The 16,001-nt window shown below is 36.1% G+C and overlaps 2 protein-coding genes across 5 annotated transcripts in view; one reads left to right on the top strand and one right to left on the bottom strand.

Moving 5' to 3' along the window:
• Positions 1-16,001, bottom strand: part of LOC106871104 (endoplasmic reticulum lectin 1) — a 488,243-nt gene that overhangs the window by 148,780 nt on the left and 323,462 nt on the right. The window lies entirely within an intron of this gene.
• The window catches only part of LOC106867918 (uncharacterized), a 42,395-nt gene that overhangs the window by 12,521 nt on the left and 13,873 nt on the right, over positions 1-16,001 (top strand). For both annotated transcript variants that reach the window (XM_052971625.1, XM_052971624.1), the window contains 7 exons: positions 1,688-1,835; positions 2,750-2,924; positions 6,728-6,842; positions 10,362-10,556; positions 11,732-11,919; positions 13,950-14,123; positions 15,257-15,501. In XM_052971625.1, the coding sequence (XP_052827585.1) occupies positions 1,700-1,835; positions 2,750-2,924; positions 6,728-6,842; positions 10,362-10,556; positions 11,732-11,919; positions 13,950-14,123; positions 15,257-15,501 (1,228 nt within the window). In that variant the 5' untranslated portion in view covers positions 1,688-1,699. The remainder of the gene's footprint in view (positions 1-1,687; positions 1,836-2,749; positions 2,925-6,727; positions 6,843-10,361; positions 10,557-11,731; positions 11,920-13,949; positions 14,124-15,256; positions 15,502-16,001) is intronic.

Raw genomic sequence — 16,001 nt, 5'->3', positions numbered from 1 at the left:
AGAGGTGGTAAACTATCCAACAGAATTTCTCAATTCACTGGAGCCTCCAGGACTACTCCCCCAACAGATTGGAACTTAAAGTAGGTACTCCAGTAATGTTATTAAGGAATTTGGATCCACCAACACTTTGCAATGGGACACATCTGGTGGTAAAGAAGATGAGGCCACCTGTGTGTGTGTGTCTTCACTTAATGAGTAATGGGCCCTCTGGGAGCAGAAAGCACCATTCTTGGGTTACATGGAGAAGGGAGATAACTCTTTGTGAAGTAACTTTCAGAAATTGATTGTCTCCCTTACATCCATTTGTCAAGAAATTATCGCAATTTCAGTTGGCTGTGTGAAAGAATAATACTGGCTCCAAAAAATAGCACTGTAAGTAAAATTAATGAGCAGCTGTTGCAGTACCTTCTTAGAAGTTCTCACATCTATAAGTCAGTTGATACAATCCCAGATCCAGAAGAGGTGGTAAACTATCCAACAGAATTTCTCAATTCACTGGAGCCTCCAGGACTACTCCCCCAACAGATTGGAACTTAAAGTAGGTACTCCAGTAATGTTATTAAGGAATTTGGATCCACCAACACTTTGCAATGGGACACATCTGGTGGTAAAGAAGATGAGGCCACCTGTGTGTGTGTGTATATGTACTCTGCCAATATTCAATGAAAATAGAATAGTTATAAAAAGAATTATAAGAACTTGTTGGTAAAATAATATATATAAAAAAAATTTATAAAATTTATAAAATAATAAATAAATATTTGCATATATAGATAGAGGGCAGCATAACAAGATACTAATGTATAATTTATATATACTCAAATATACTTCCATACATACGTGCAAAAATATCTGGCTACACAACATGCACATAGATTTATGCATATACAAAATATGCATATTTAACAATTGGAAATACAATACTTTATATTAAAGTAATTGCATATATATATTATAGGCAATAATGTGCATGGATGGATGCATACAAGTGTATAAGCACAAAAAAAATTTATTATCATATACCTATAAATACACATGTATATACGCATGTGTATATGTGTTTATACACGTATATATACACAAGTAGAAAAGTATATAGATATGCATATGCACCCATATACATATGTACATACATATACACACGCACACATATACATATGCTCAGCTACATACACATTGATACATACCAATTAAAACATATCTGTATATACATACATACATACATACATACATACATACATACATATATATATGCATATACATTCATGTATGCCCGTACTAATAAACTCATACACATGCAGTAGATTATAAATAATTTAATACATATATAGGCATGTTGGGATATATATAGATACACTTACAAACAGATATTAAAGTAAACATATAGACATAGATCTGCAAGCGCATACATATATTGATAGATATATATGCACCCACATATGCACAGTTACATAACACTTTTACTGTGGCGGTGACGGCAGTGGTAGTGGTAATGATGACAACAGTAATGATGATGATGATGACAGTGATGGTAGTGGTGGCAACAGCGGTGACGGCAGTAGTGGTGGTGGTGCTGCTGCTGCTGCTTCTAATGCTGATGTTGAGAGATTTATCTCCAAATCCTAAACAATGCTGTGTCACTGCCCAATTAATTAGAATCTCTCTCTCTTTTTTTTTTTTTATTCAGGAAACTGCAACAATGGGATTAAAGACAGTTGAAACTTTGTCCCTCCCAACCATCCAAGGTCCTTGTACAATTGAGCTTCTTCTGGGAGACATCACAAGTCTTGAGATGAAAGACAAAGTTGATTTGCTCATCGTGTCAGCTTTCCCTAGTAAGTATCTAAACATTAAATATTCACATTAAAATTCACTGAAAATTAAGCAACGAGATGGTTGAAAAATATTTAAAATCTTGCTACAGGGGTCAGTGTGTTGTATTGCTGTTTGTCATTGTGAATGTTGTATCATTAATCAACTATTGATCTATCATTGTGTATTGTCTCACTGATAAATCAATGTGTGTTGTAACATTGTTGTATCATTGATCAATCATCATGTTTGTGTCATTGATCAATGATTTATGTTGAATTTTTGATCAGTCACAGTCTGTGTTGTATCATTCATTAGATATTATATAGTATATCTCTAATCAGTCATTGTATGTTGTATCATTGTTCTATAACTGTGTATTGTATCATTGATCATTCATGGAGTATTGTATCACTGATCAATCATTGATCAACCATTGATGTTGTATCATTTATCAATCATTAAATGTAGTATTACTTTTTGTCACTGATCAGTTGTTATGTGTTGTATCATTGATCAATCATTGTGTGCCATGCTGTGGGACTGAACCCAAAATCACATAGTTGGGAAGCAAACTTCCTTAGCCATAGACCTACAAGCTTTGGTCAGTGCAGGGCTTATAGTAGAAGACACTTGCAGAAGATTTCACACTGTGGAACTGAACCCAAAACCACATGGTCAGATAGCAAACTTCCTTAACCATAGAGCCATGTCTGTATCTTCAAGCTGTGGTGTCCCCATAGCTACAGTAGAAGACACTTGTCCAAGGTGCCATGTTGTGGGATTGAACCTAAAACCATATGGTTGAGAAGCAAACTTCTTAACCACACAGCTAAGCCTGTACTTATTTGTCATTTTGCTCTTCAGTTTCCCTTTTTTATATACTCTTAAACTGTACAACTTTCATAATTTATACCCAAATGTTCTTTTATTTCAGATAATTACAGTGCTGCAAGTAAAACTTTAATCCATGCACTGGACAAAAATCTAAATGTTGATGTTTCTAGGCTTGCTGCAGATAAAGAATTAGATTTAAGGAAATATTTTTCTTGTTGGTTATCCAAACCATTACCAGAAGATATGCCTTTTTCAAGACTTGCATGTTTTGAAAGGTAATATTACTTTTTGTATTAAATTTTTTTCCTTTTCTTCTATCCTGCCCTATTCAGCTTTGCCCTTCACCCCCACCCACCAGGGTTGATAAAAAAACAAGTACGATACTTGGATTGATGGTATCTTCTACTCACCTCCCCTCAAAATTGCTGGACTTGTGCCTTAATTAGACAAAAATGATAATAATATATCTTTTGTCTTTTACTTGTTTCAATCATTGGACTGCAGCAATGCTGAATTTAGTTGAATGAATTGCCCTCAGTACTTTTTTTTTTTCTAAAGCCTGATACTTATTCTATAAGTCTCTTTTACCAAACTGCTAAGGTCAAGCAGTGATAGAACACTTGCCAAAGGTCCCAGATAGTGAGAATGAACCTGGAACCATGTGGTTGGGAAGCAAACTTGTTACCACACTGCTACAAGGATTATTCTCAATAATAATAATAATAATAGTAATAATAATAATAATAATAATAATAAAAATTATAATAATAATAATAACAGTAATAATATGGCCTGCATCGCTTCTGATAGGCACTGGCCCTCATGGCTTCTGATCTTAACTGATTGGAAGTGTTATGTACATTATTTTGTTTTGGTATAAAAGACAGGCTATAGCAAATATTCTGCTCAATACCACAGATTTGCTTGTCAGTTGTTTGATCATAACTAGTTGAGCATGTCCCTTGGTGGCTGATGATATGTGCATCTCTGATCACGAGCAGTAGTAGTGGGGGAGCATCATAGCCATGTGTTGAGAGGAATTCTTTGGAGTTTGAATAATTCACCTCTGGAAACATGGGTATTTTGTTCAACATCCTTAAACAACCCTTATTCAGACACCTTTTAGGTGGGATAGACTACTCAGCCTGAAGAAAATTCTAACTTGCAAAGTCATGTACTGTTTACCTTGATATAAGGTCATCATGTCATGCATGTATGGTTGTGATGCATGTGCCTGGTGTACCCTTATCAGACGGGTAGTCATGATAGGTATACTGGGCTTCGTATATTTTACCCCAGTGTTACTTTGATGGCATTTGCTGCTCTCTCACTCAATAATAATAATAATAATAATATAATATTTGAAGGTGATGGAATCAAACATCCAATGATGAGAGAAAGGATCAGAAGAGAATGTCATCACAGGATAAGGGCAATATTCAAGACAGAGGTGAATGCTAGAAACAGGATCAAAGCAATCAATATTTTAGTCATACCGGTTGTGACTTACAGTTTCAGTATCATTAACTGGTCAATTACTGAAATGTGTAATCTTGACCGGAAAATGTGAAAATTGTTGACAATGCATAGAATGCACCACTCTAATGCAGATATAGAATGAGTTTACTTGCCAAGAAAAGAGGGTAGCTGTGGACTTTTATAACTGGAATTAACAATGAAGATTGCCACAATTGGCCTAAATACCTACCTGAAAAACTCTGATGACTGGATGTTAAAACTTGTCTTAAAGCACAAAAACAAGAAAGCATCATACTCAGTAACAAAACAGGCAAAGGAATATCTAAGTGAGTTCCTAATACAACAAATCACAGAATTAGATGTACTGGAAACAAGCACAGAAAAAGCTAAGCATATGAAAACCTGTGTTAAAACTGCTGCCTTAGATATTCTTACTGATAAATAGCAAGAAAAACCCCTCAATGGCAAATACCCAAAGAGAGCTAATAATGCCAATGTTGACAAAGTCCTTACTATCAATGGTTAGTGTCTTCTGGTTTAAAATCGGAAACAGAAGGGTTTGTCATAGCAGCCCAAGATCAATGCCTACCTACAAGGAGCTTCCAGGCCAACATATTAAAGAATGGCAGTAGCCCAACGTGTCATGTATGTAAACAACAAAATGAAACCATTGATCATGTTGTCTCCATATGAAGTCTTATTGCACCTACAGAGTATCTCAACAAGCATGACAGAGCAGCACAGTATATTCACTGGGTAATTTGCAAAAACCTGGACCTGCCCCATGATAAAAACTGGTGGGAACACAGACCACCTTCAGTGCTTGAAAATGATAACATTTCACTCCTCTGGGACTTCACCGTTCAAACTGACAGAAAGATCGATGTAAATAGGCCAGACATTATATTGAAGGACTTCAGATAAACATCATGCCTCCTCATTGATATGACTGTCTCAATCAACATAAATGTATCTGTCAAGACCTACCAAAAACTGAGCAAGTATAAAGATCTTGAAATAGAAATTGGCAAAATATGGAACCTCAAGACTAAAACAATACCTGTTGTCATAGGTGCCCTAGGAACGTTAGCAAAAGGGGCTGATTCCTACCTAGCTCAGATACCAGGAAACCCCAAAATGGCAGAAATTCAAAAGATAGTGCTCATGGGAACTGCCCATATCCTACGTAAAATACTGTCTATGTAACCTCAAATTTTAAAACAAACTTATAATTTTCTTATGTTTTTTTAAACATTCTCTAAAGCAATACCTTCTACAAAACCAAATATATGACACCCTAGGCATAACACCAACTTGAACTTCTAACTTGTTGTCTCTTGAGGTTTCTGGGTGAGATCTTGGAGTCAACTTGTACAAATACAAAGCAGAAGTCAAACTACTAATAATAATATCCTTTCTATTATAGGCACAAGGCCTGAAATTTGGGGGTTGGGGAGGGGGCTAGTTGATTACATTGACCCCAGTGCTCAACTGGTACTTATTTTATCAATCCCAAAATATGAAAGACAAAGTCAACCTTTGGTGGAATTTGAACTCAGAAAGTAAAGATGAATGAAATGCCACTAAGCATTTTGCCCTGCATGCTAATGATTTTGCCAGCTCATTGCCTTTATGATAATAATAATAACAATAATAATAATAATAATAATAATAATAATAGACAATGTGAAGAGCATGATGTGACTGCAATAGATATTTTATTGGTCGAACAGTATTTCGACAGCCAGCCTGTCTTTGTCAAGTTCAAAATGAAAAGTGATACATAGAAATTCAAAATTATAGAAATTCAAATTCAAAATTTGAACGAGGGCAACTAGTGTTCCCACATCGATGGAATGACATCATCAGTCTTCAATTTTCAAGTTTACAACTGGCAGAAAGAAAAAGAAGAACATTTAATCAAACAGTTTTGTGGAAACATGATGAAATCCCCCTTTCGTTTTGTTCATCCCTACAGGGCGTAATGTTAACTCACAAACATATTTCTCCTCATGCATTTTGAGGAATGAAAGTGTAGCAGATTCAGAATATTTTCTGAGAATGTGCACTTTCAAGTCTTTTTCAAAATTGCAGCTGTTTGATGTAAAAGGTTTGGCAAGTTCTGTCAAACTACTGTTACTCTGCCTGACATCATATCCGTGCCTGTTGAATCTTTTGTTTAATTGTTCTGTTGTACAACCAACATAAATCAAATTGTGTTTGGTGCATTCTGTTGTGTACACCAAATGGGAATCTCTACATGTCCCACCTTCCATATAAATCATAACATTTAATAATAATAATAGTAATAGTAGTAGTTGTTGTTGTTATTATTATTATTATTATTATTATTATTATTATTATTATTATTATTATTATTATTATTATTGCTATTATTATTATTACTATTAAGGTGGCAAGCTGGCACAATTGTTAGCATGTTGGACAAAACACTGCTAAGCATTTTGTCTAGATTCTGAGTTCAAATGCCACTTGGTCAACTTTACCTTTCATCCTTTCAGAGTTCCTTCATAGTTGGCATTGTTTTAAATATTTCTATTTTCATTGAACTTCATTAATTTCATGTTTTATGTTACAGAAACCTAGGAAGTAGTATTCACGATCAAATCGGAGATATGTTTCGAGGTTTTATGCCAATATTCAATTCTCAAGACACGACAGTAATAACTCCTTTACTTGGCACTGGAAACCAAGTAAGTATCTTTTTATTCTAGTTTTGTATTCTTACATAATTCTCTATGGAACGTTTGGATTAATTAACTAATTCTATCATCATCATCATCATCATGCTAACATGAGTTGGACAGTTCAAAAATATCCAATATGTCTAAAGACAGCACCATGCTAAAGTGTCTATTTTGGAATGGTTTCTATAGCTAGATGTCCTTTCTAACAGTAACCAGTCTACTGAGTGTACTGGGTGTTTTATTCATGGCACCAGTACTAACAAGGTGACCATGCAGCTCACAAATGAGAGATGTTTCTGGTAGCTCTGTTCTGCTTTAATGACTCTCATTGTTGGTGGTAGATGAAGAGGAAGACCTGTTTTCATGGAAGATTGGAAATGAATAACATTGCTTGTATGATGGTGCTGCACATTTACAGTCATCACATGATGTCAAAATAAGAGCACACACACACTTTCATATTCTTTTCTTTTATTCTTTTACTGGCTTCAGCCATTTGACTGTGGCCATGCTGCAGTGCTGCCTTAAAGGATTTTAGTTGAAAAAATCGAACCCAGGACTTATTCTTTGTAAGCCCAGTACTTATTTTATCGGTCCTTTTTGCTGAACCACTAAGTTACTGGGACATAAACACACCAGCATTGGTTGTCAAGTGATGGTGGAGGAACAAACACAGACACAAAGACACACACACATAAGTACACACACACACACACACACACACACACACACACTTCTTTCAGTTTCTGTCTATCAAATCTACTCACAAGGCTTTGGTCAGCCTGAGGCTATAGTAGAAGACACTTGCCCAAGGTGTCACACAGTTAGACTGACTGTGGTTGGGAAGCAAGCTTCTTACCACACAGCCATGCCCGCACCTCCATACAGCCACATATATTAGCATCATCATCATTTTAGTGTCCACTTTCCCATGCTTACATGGGTTGGATGGAGTTTTTTTAGGCAACTATTTTACAGCTGGATGTTCTTCCTGTCACCAACCTTTACCTGTTTCCATGCAAGGTCATATTTTGCTTTGAACACACGTACATTCTTACAGAATATCGGAAATGAATGACACTGCTTATATGAAAGTGACAATTATTTATTAGACATGTCAAGACAAGGTGACATAAGCACATAAACATATATGTGTGCATGTATGTGTGCATGCATGCGTACATACATACCATTATCATTCCTGATATAAAAAACAAATGGCTACATGCTAGGGTCTGCAACTTCAAGAGATATTAATGTAACCCATAATTTCTTTGTGGATTTATACTAAAATGTTAACAATGCCAAAAAAATCAACTGCAATTAATAACAACATTTTCAATTGACATAGGAGTGGAATTTGGCCAGAAGAAATATTATTTGATTGTTGAACAGAGAAAGTTAATCCCCCAGACACAAAACCTACATATCAATAATCTCACTATCTCTCTTGTCCCACACAAAGAATGCTACAGGTACCTAGGCATTGATGAAAATATATCATACCAAGGTACTGTGAATAAAGATAGTGACCCAAGAATATTACACCAGACTAAGAAAAATATGGCATTCTGAGCTCTCCTTTTTACAAGACAATATCCCTCAATGCATTTGCAGGACCAGTGCTGATTCCAACTTTTGGGATACTTGACTGGTCTGTAGAAGAAATCCACTTCATAGACATTAAAACCCACAAGATTCTAACATCAACTGGAAATCTCCACAAAAATAGTGATATTGACAGGCTCTGCCTAAGAAGAGATAAAGGAGGTAGGAGGCTTGTGATCAGTGCAGATAGCCTTTGAATGTCACACAGTCTCTCTCAGACAGCACTTGCTAAACAACAGCAACAAAATAAATACATTAATTTAGTGCTGGAAAGTGAAGGAAACATCCTACGTGTTGGAAGTGAACTCTTCAGGAAGTACTCTCCTCCTGATGAGCTCCCATACAACCCCAAATCAGCTGGACTAGCATACTTCAAAGAAGACCTGGGGGTGGGGGGGAAACGCTCAATAATCCCCCCCCTCAAAAAAAAACCATGCATAGGTATGTTACTTGAAGACTTCAATAAGATAGTAACAATGACATGAAGCCCCTCTTGGACTCGCAACTGCTACATCACACCACACTTTGAAGGCTATGCATTTGCAATCCAAGAACAGGAGATTGCTACTAAACACCTAATCAACAAAAGAGACAGTGATGCCCTTGGATTCTATGATGCAACTGTAAATGTAGATTATGTAATATTTCTGTGGACGACATTGGAGGCGCAATGGCCCAGTGGTTAGGGCAGTGGACTCGCGGTCATAGGATCACGGTTTCGGTTCCCAGATCGGGCATTGTGAGTGTTTATTGAGCGAAAACACCTAAAGCTCCACGAGGCTCCGGCAGGGGATGGTGGCGAACCCTGCTGTACTCTTCCGCCACAACTTTCTCTCACTCTTTCTTCCTGTTTCTGTTGTGCCTGTATTTCAAAGGGCCAGCCTTGTCACACTGTGTCACGCTGAATATCCCCAAGAACTACGTTAAGGGTACACATCTGTGGAGTGCTCAGCCACTTGCACGTTAATTTCATGAACAGGCTGTTCCGTTGATCAGATCAACTGGAACCCTCGACGTCGTAAGCGACGGAGTGCCAACAACAACCTGTGGACAACATCACACATGTGATTAGCAGCTCCCAAAATTGTCATCAAGGTACTACCTCCCTATGTGACATGACATTGCAAAAACCAATATACAATGCCATTTGGGAAAAAGACAGTTCCGGAATAAATAAAGAGTATCCCCCTGTTATTGAATATGTATACAAACATCAACACAAGGAATACTGGTGGAACATTCCCATCAAATCATATGTCAAGTGTAAACATAACAGGCTGGATATTGTTGTTTGGGACAGACAAGAAAAAGTATGTGCTGTCACAGAGGTTAGCTGTCCAGTTGATGTTAATATCTTTGAAAATCAGAGAAAAAGAAGATAACTATGGACAACTGCATCAAAACCTCCAGATTTTACATCTGGATTACAAATTTACATTTATATGAATAATAATTCGAGCACTTGGTTTTGTAAGTAAATGCCTAACTGTCAATCTAGATAATCTTGGATTTTCAAAAACAGAAATTAACCAACTGATTCGCGCATTACAAATACAATCTATAAGTAGAGCAGTAAAACTATGCAAGACTTTTCTCAGGTTTAAAATGTGACATTGTTTTTGTTATCTACATTCCAAAGATGGAGCTTTCTATCTTTGTTAGAAACCAGCTCCTTCTTCAGAGGAAGAATTTAAACAATCAAAAACAGAAGAGAGCAAGAGAGAGAGAGAGAGAGACACACACATACACACACATGCACATGCACACATGAGGTCACAGAATGTGTTATAAAAGAACTTTGATTGGGAGCAAACTTCTTCACCACAAAGTTATGCCTTCACCTAAAGATGGTGCTTAATTGCTGGAAACAAAACAAAAAGATTTCTATTTCTTTTTTTTTTTGTCTTAATTTTGTAGGGCTTTGGTTATATTCCAGTTCTTAACACAATGGTTGAGTCAGCTTGTAACTGGATGAAAATTGGTCTTCCTTTGAAATGCCTCAAGATTGTACTTCACACTAGTGATATAAATGAAATTAGCAATTCCAATAAAAAGTGTCTTGAGAGGTTTAAAGTGCTGAAGAAAACCTGGGAAAAATCTACCCTTTCAAAGGTAATATAGCTCTTTGTTACATTTTACATTATTTGTTATTAGTGGCAGAAGCAATATTGGTTCAAAATAGTAACTGTTGAATCATACTTAAAGTAGATACATCATTGAAAGCCTCATAAACTGTAGTATTAGTCTTGAGAAGACAACTGTTATACATGTATAATGTTAAAAAACACAGAAACATATCAGCAATAGATGAAAATCATCTGGCAGCAGTGGTGGCATTAAATTGTAAGGTTCTAGAAGCTGAGATATAAGACTCCATGTCAGAACCACCTCAGACACTACACAGAACCCTGTCACTCAGTTCCATATGTGTTCTTTTTGTACTTGATTTGCCTGTCACAATTCTGAACAATTATCATATAATTAATCGAAACAATATTTCTATATTACTCAGTGAAAACTTTAAATTATCACAAACATAATAATATGTATATTTTTCATTTCAATTCATAGTGCATATGTAAATATGGGGACATTATTATTAGTGAGGTCATTTTCAGTTTAATACATGGCCTTCCTTCCTCCTATTGTGTATTACCAATGATGCTCTAATGGCTACTACATACTCTTCGTTGAAGCAATGAATTCTCCCTTCTTACATCATCAGATTAATGAATAACTCCTACTTATTTCCCTGACAAAAACTCAGCTGTGTCACCAGTTTGGAGCTTTTCTCAATGGTATATAGGTTGAATTGCCACCCATTGTTTCACATCAGTGAAAGTGTCTGACTAAGTGATTGGGATATTCAGCTAATGATCATAAAGTCATGAGTTTGATTACTGGCAGTGCATTGTGTCCTTAAGCAATAAACTTTATTTCATGATGCTCCAGTATACTCAGCTGGCAAAAATGAGTAGTTCCTGTATTTCAAAGGCCAGCCTTGTTACATTCTGTGTCACACTGAACCTCTCTGAAAACTACATTAATGGTATGCATGTCTGTGGAGTGCTCAACCACTTGCATGTTAATTTCACAAGCAGGCTATTCCATTGGTTGGAGCAACCAACAGAAACCCTCATCAGCGTAACTGATGAAGTGCCAGTTTTACATCATAAGCCCACAGCTAATGCAATCCGCCAATCCAATACTTGTCTAGGAGGTATCAAGCATGATGGCTTACTTTAAACAATGATTGTTGTTACAACTACTTTTTTCTTTTTTTACAGATTTCCAAAAAAAATCATGGGAACGATGTGTATATTTCCTACTGCAATACAGATTCTAAGAAGGCAAATTTGTTAAAAGCTTCATTGGAAAAGAATAATCCAAACATAAGTATTTTCAATAAAAGGATAAAAGTTGACCAAGATGTTTGGCCCGAAAAAGTATACTCTTGTATGTTTGGATGCAAGTGGTAATTTTATTTTTCTTATTTTTCTCAGTATTAGATACTCTTTTACTCTTTTACCTGTTTCAGTCATTTGACTGCGGCCATGCTGGAGCACCGCCTTTAGCCGAACCGCTAAGTTACAGGGACGTAAACACACCAGCATCGGTTGTCAAGCAATGTTGGATAGGGGGGACAAACACAGACACACAAACACACACACATATATATATACATATACATATATATTATGATTGACCGTTGACTGAACACTATTCAATTTTTTTTCTCCGTGTTTTTCTCCTTGTCTCCGTATTCTTTCTGTTGAAGAGCGTAGCTCGAAACGTCAAAGACTTTCCGTATTCCCGAGCGTCATACTAATATATACTTTTGTTATTTACACCACCTGTCCTCGTCTGTTGTTATTTTTTGTATATTCTCCCACATATATACGATGGGCTTCTTTCAGTTTCCGTCTACCAAATCCACTCACAAGGCTTTGGTCGGCCCGAGGCTATAGTAGAAGACACTTGCCCAAGGTGCCATGCAGTGGGACTGAACCTGGAACCATGTGGTTGATAAGCAAGCTACTTACCACACAGCCACTCCTGCACCTATATTTAATACATTTAATATAATGATATTTTTAATATATTTAATATAATGATATTTTTAATATATTTAATATAATGATATTTTTAATATATTTAATATAATGATATTTTTAATATATTTAATATAATGATATTTTTTGGCTGACACAAGGCAAGGCCACAAATTTTGGTGTTCGGTTTAATAAACATAATTACTTAATACATTGGACACTGGTAAGATAGAAAATAGAAGGAACCCATGTGGCATTAGAACTCAAAATGTAATTGTATGAACTTCAATACTGCAAAGTGTTACCATTTCTGCTATGTACTATGGACAGTTATTGAGAGAGCCTTTACAAGAACATTCTACCTGCTAGAAATTGCAGCCAAATCTCCTTCATATCAAATCTCGCCTTCTTTAAATAAAGGATACATTAGACAATGTTAGTCCCTGACAAATAAAAGAATGGGATGGTCATGGATTGAATGACTTTGATCATAAACATGCTCAATCAGAGCTTACTTGGGGTTAAACAACAGCAGCAACATTAACGACTATTTCAACATTGTTAAGGAATGATTGGTTTATGAGAAGTGAACAACATCATCATCATCATTTATCATCTGTTTTCCATGCTGGCATGGGTTGGACAATTTGACCAGGGATGGTAAGCTGAGGGGATGCACCAAATTCCAGTCTGATTTGGCATGATTTCTATGGCTGGATACCCTTCCTAACGCCAACCACTCTGAGAGTGTAATGGGTGCTTTTACATGCCACCAGCATGGCTGCTAGTTATGTGAAACCAGTATCTGCCACGACTACAATTTCATTCAGCTTGATGGATCTTCCTTCTCAAGCATAGCATATTGCCACAGGTCATTGCCTCCATAATGCCCATCCATTGAAAGGTGTTTTTTATGTGCCACCAGGATGGCTGCTAGTTCCACGACATCAGTATTGGCCACATTGCCTCTGTGAGGCCCAACGCTCAAAAGGTGCTTTGTATGTGCCACCGACAGAGGTGTCTGTTATGTGACACCAACAACGGCTGCAGCTATGATTTCATTTGGCTTGATGGGTCTTTGCAAGCACAGCATATCACCAAATATCTTGGAATTTGAACCAAGAATGTAATGATGAACAAAATGCTGGAAAGCATTTCACCTGGTGTGCTAATGATTCTCTCAGCTTGCCACCTTAAATTTACACAAATATTGCAAAACTTTTGACTCAACACAATTACATGAACTTTTAATGGAATTTTTTAAATTTAGATCATTTTCGAAAAGAGAGTTTGTGTGGTGTAATAAAACCAGGGACAGTCGGATTTGAGAGAGATTTGGTTGCTATTTCTAGATAGTTGAGTGGCCATCTAGAGGTTTCTTTGTTAGCTTGTAAAGAAATCATCATTCACAGAGATGAATTATTTAAAATTCTTCATTCTTCTTTGCCAACAGCATTGTTATAATTTTAACCACATCCTACTTAAGTTCCAAGTTCTGCCAAGATGAATTCAATATGGCTCTCTGCTATAGACGACAAGCTGAAGATGTTATTTTGGTTCCCCTGTATACTGAGACAATGGAAAATCTACCCCCAGTTATAAGTAACATACAATATATGGATTGTCGGTAAGTTTCTTCTTGTACACATTTTTGTTTTTGTGTTTCTGTATTTAAAACATCGATACAATAATCTTTTTTTACTAAAGGCAAAGGCCTGAAATTTTTGGAAAGGGACTAGTTGATTATATCAACCCTAGTGTTTCACTAGTACTTAATTTATTGACCCCTATAGGATGAAAGGTAAAGTTGATCTCGGTGGAGTTTGACCTCAGAATGTAAGGATGGATGAAATGCCACTAAGCATTTTGCCTGGATGCTAATGATACTGCCAGCTCGCTATCTTATAAATATCTGTATAATAATAACTGATATAAATGTTGGGTGGTTGATTTTACTAATCATGCTTTACATCATTGAGAGAAAGTGGACAGTAAGTGAAGGAGTGATACAGAAAGAGTTAACATAAGAGGTGCAAGCTGAGTACACACACTAGGCTTGGTGGTAGGTAATGAGTAGAAGAATGCTACACACACACACACATATGCATGTATGTGCACATACACATTAAGAGAGAAAAATTAGAGAGACAAGAGGAGGAGAAGAGAGAGAGAGAGTAAATGACAGAGTATTTATGGGAGGAATTATACAAATGAGAAATTTGTTTTATTCAGTTTTATTTTAGGGTAATAAATATTTTTCTTTTGAAAATTAGTATTTCATCATTAATGCTTTACATCATGGAGAGAAAGAGTTAACATAAAAGGTACAGGACGAGTTCACATACTAGGCTTGGTGGTAGGTAATTAGTAGAAGAATGCTACACACACACGTTAAAAGAGAAAATCACAGAGACAAAAGAAGAAGAGGAAGAGGAAAGAGAGAGAGAGAGAGTAAATGACAGAATAGTTGCAGGAGGAATTATACAAATGAGAAATTTGTTTTATTTAGTTTTATTTTAGGGTAATAAATATTTTTTCTTTTGAAAATTAGTGTTAATTTCACCCTTTTGGATAAGCACCAAGAAATTTCATTAAAGTAAAATTATAATTATAGCATGTGTGTGTCATATTTCTTGATATTACTCATGGTGATAAAAGTATACTGCTAAAGTTACCCCTCATATGATGGGTTTCCTATAGCTAGGCTATTTCTTTAATTTGAACTTGCTGTTTTTTACCTTCTTTTTTTTTTTACTTTAGATTAAATGAAAATGAAAATATCAAAGAAAAGTTTAAAAGTGTTTCTGTGGATATCAATAAGAAGCTACTTCCGCCATTACTTAGTCCCACAACTGCTCAAGCACAAACATCTAAGAAAACAACGTATGATATTTTTGTGTCTTACCCTACAAAAAACACAGAAGAAATGAAAATAGTGTATGAAATTTTGACTGAACACAATAGTGACTTGAAGATATTTTACGATAAAATGGAATTAGAAACAGGTATGGTTAACCCTTTAGCATTCAGAATACTCAATCAGATTTAATGTTTATTCATTCATATTGCTTTGAATTGGCACTTACTCTGTCGTTTATGACGATGAGGGTTCCACTTGATCTGATCAATGGAACAACCTGTTCATGAAATCAATGTGCAGGTGGCTGAGTATTCCACAGACATGTGTACACTTAATGTAGCTCTCAGGGAGATTCAACGTGATACAGAGTGTGACAAGGCTGGCCCTTTGAAATACAGAAATACAGGTACTACTCATTTTTGCCAGGTGAGTGGACTGAAGCAATGTGAAATAAAGTGTATTCTTCTCTTTTACTCTTTTACTTGTTTCAGTCATTTGACTGCGGCCATGCTGGAGCACCGCCTTTAGTCGAGCAAATTGACCCCAAGATTTATTCTTTGTAAGCCTAGTACTTATTCTATCGGTCTCTTTTGCCGAACTGCTAAGTTACGGGGACGTAAACACACCAGCATCAGTTGTCATATA

The sequence above is a fragment of the Octopus bimaculoides genome, chromosome 11 (assembly GCF_001194135.2).
Source record: "Octopus bimaculoides isolate UCB-OBI-ISO-001 chromosome 11, ASM119413v2, whole genome shotgun sequence".
Lineage (NCBI taxonomy): Eukaryota > Metazoa > Mollusca > Cephalopoda > Octopoda > Octopodidae > Octopus > Octopus bimaculoides.
This window is presented reverse-complemented; position numbering and strand designations above follow the sequence as displayed.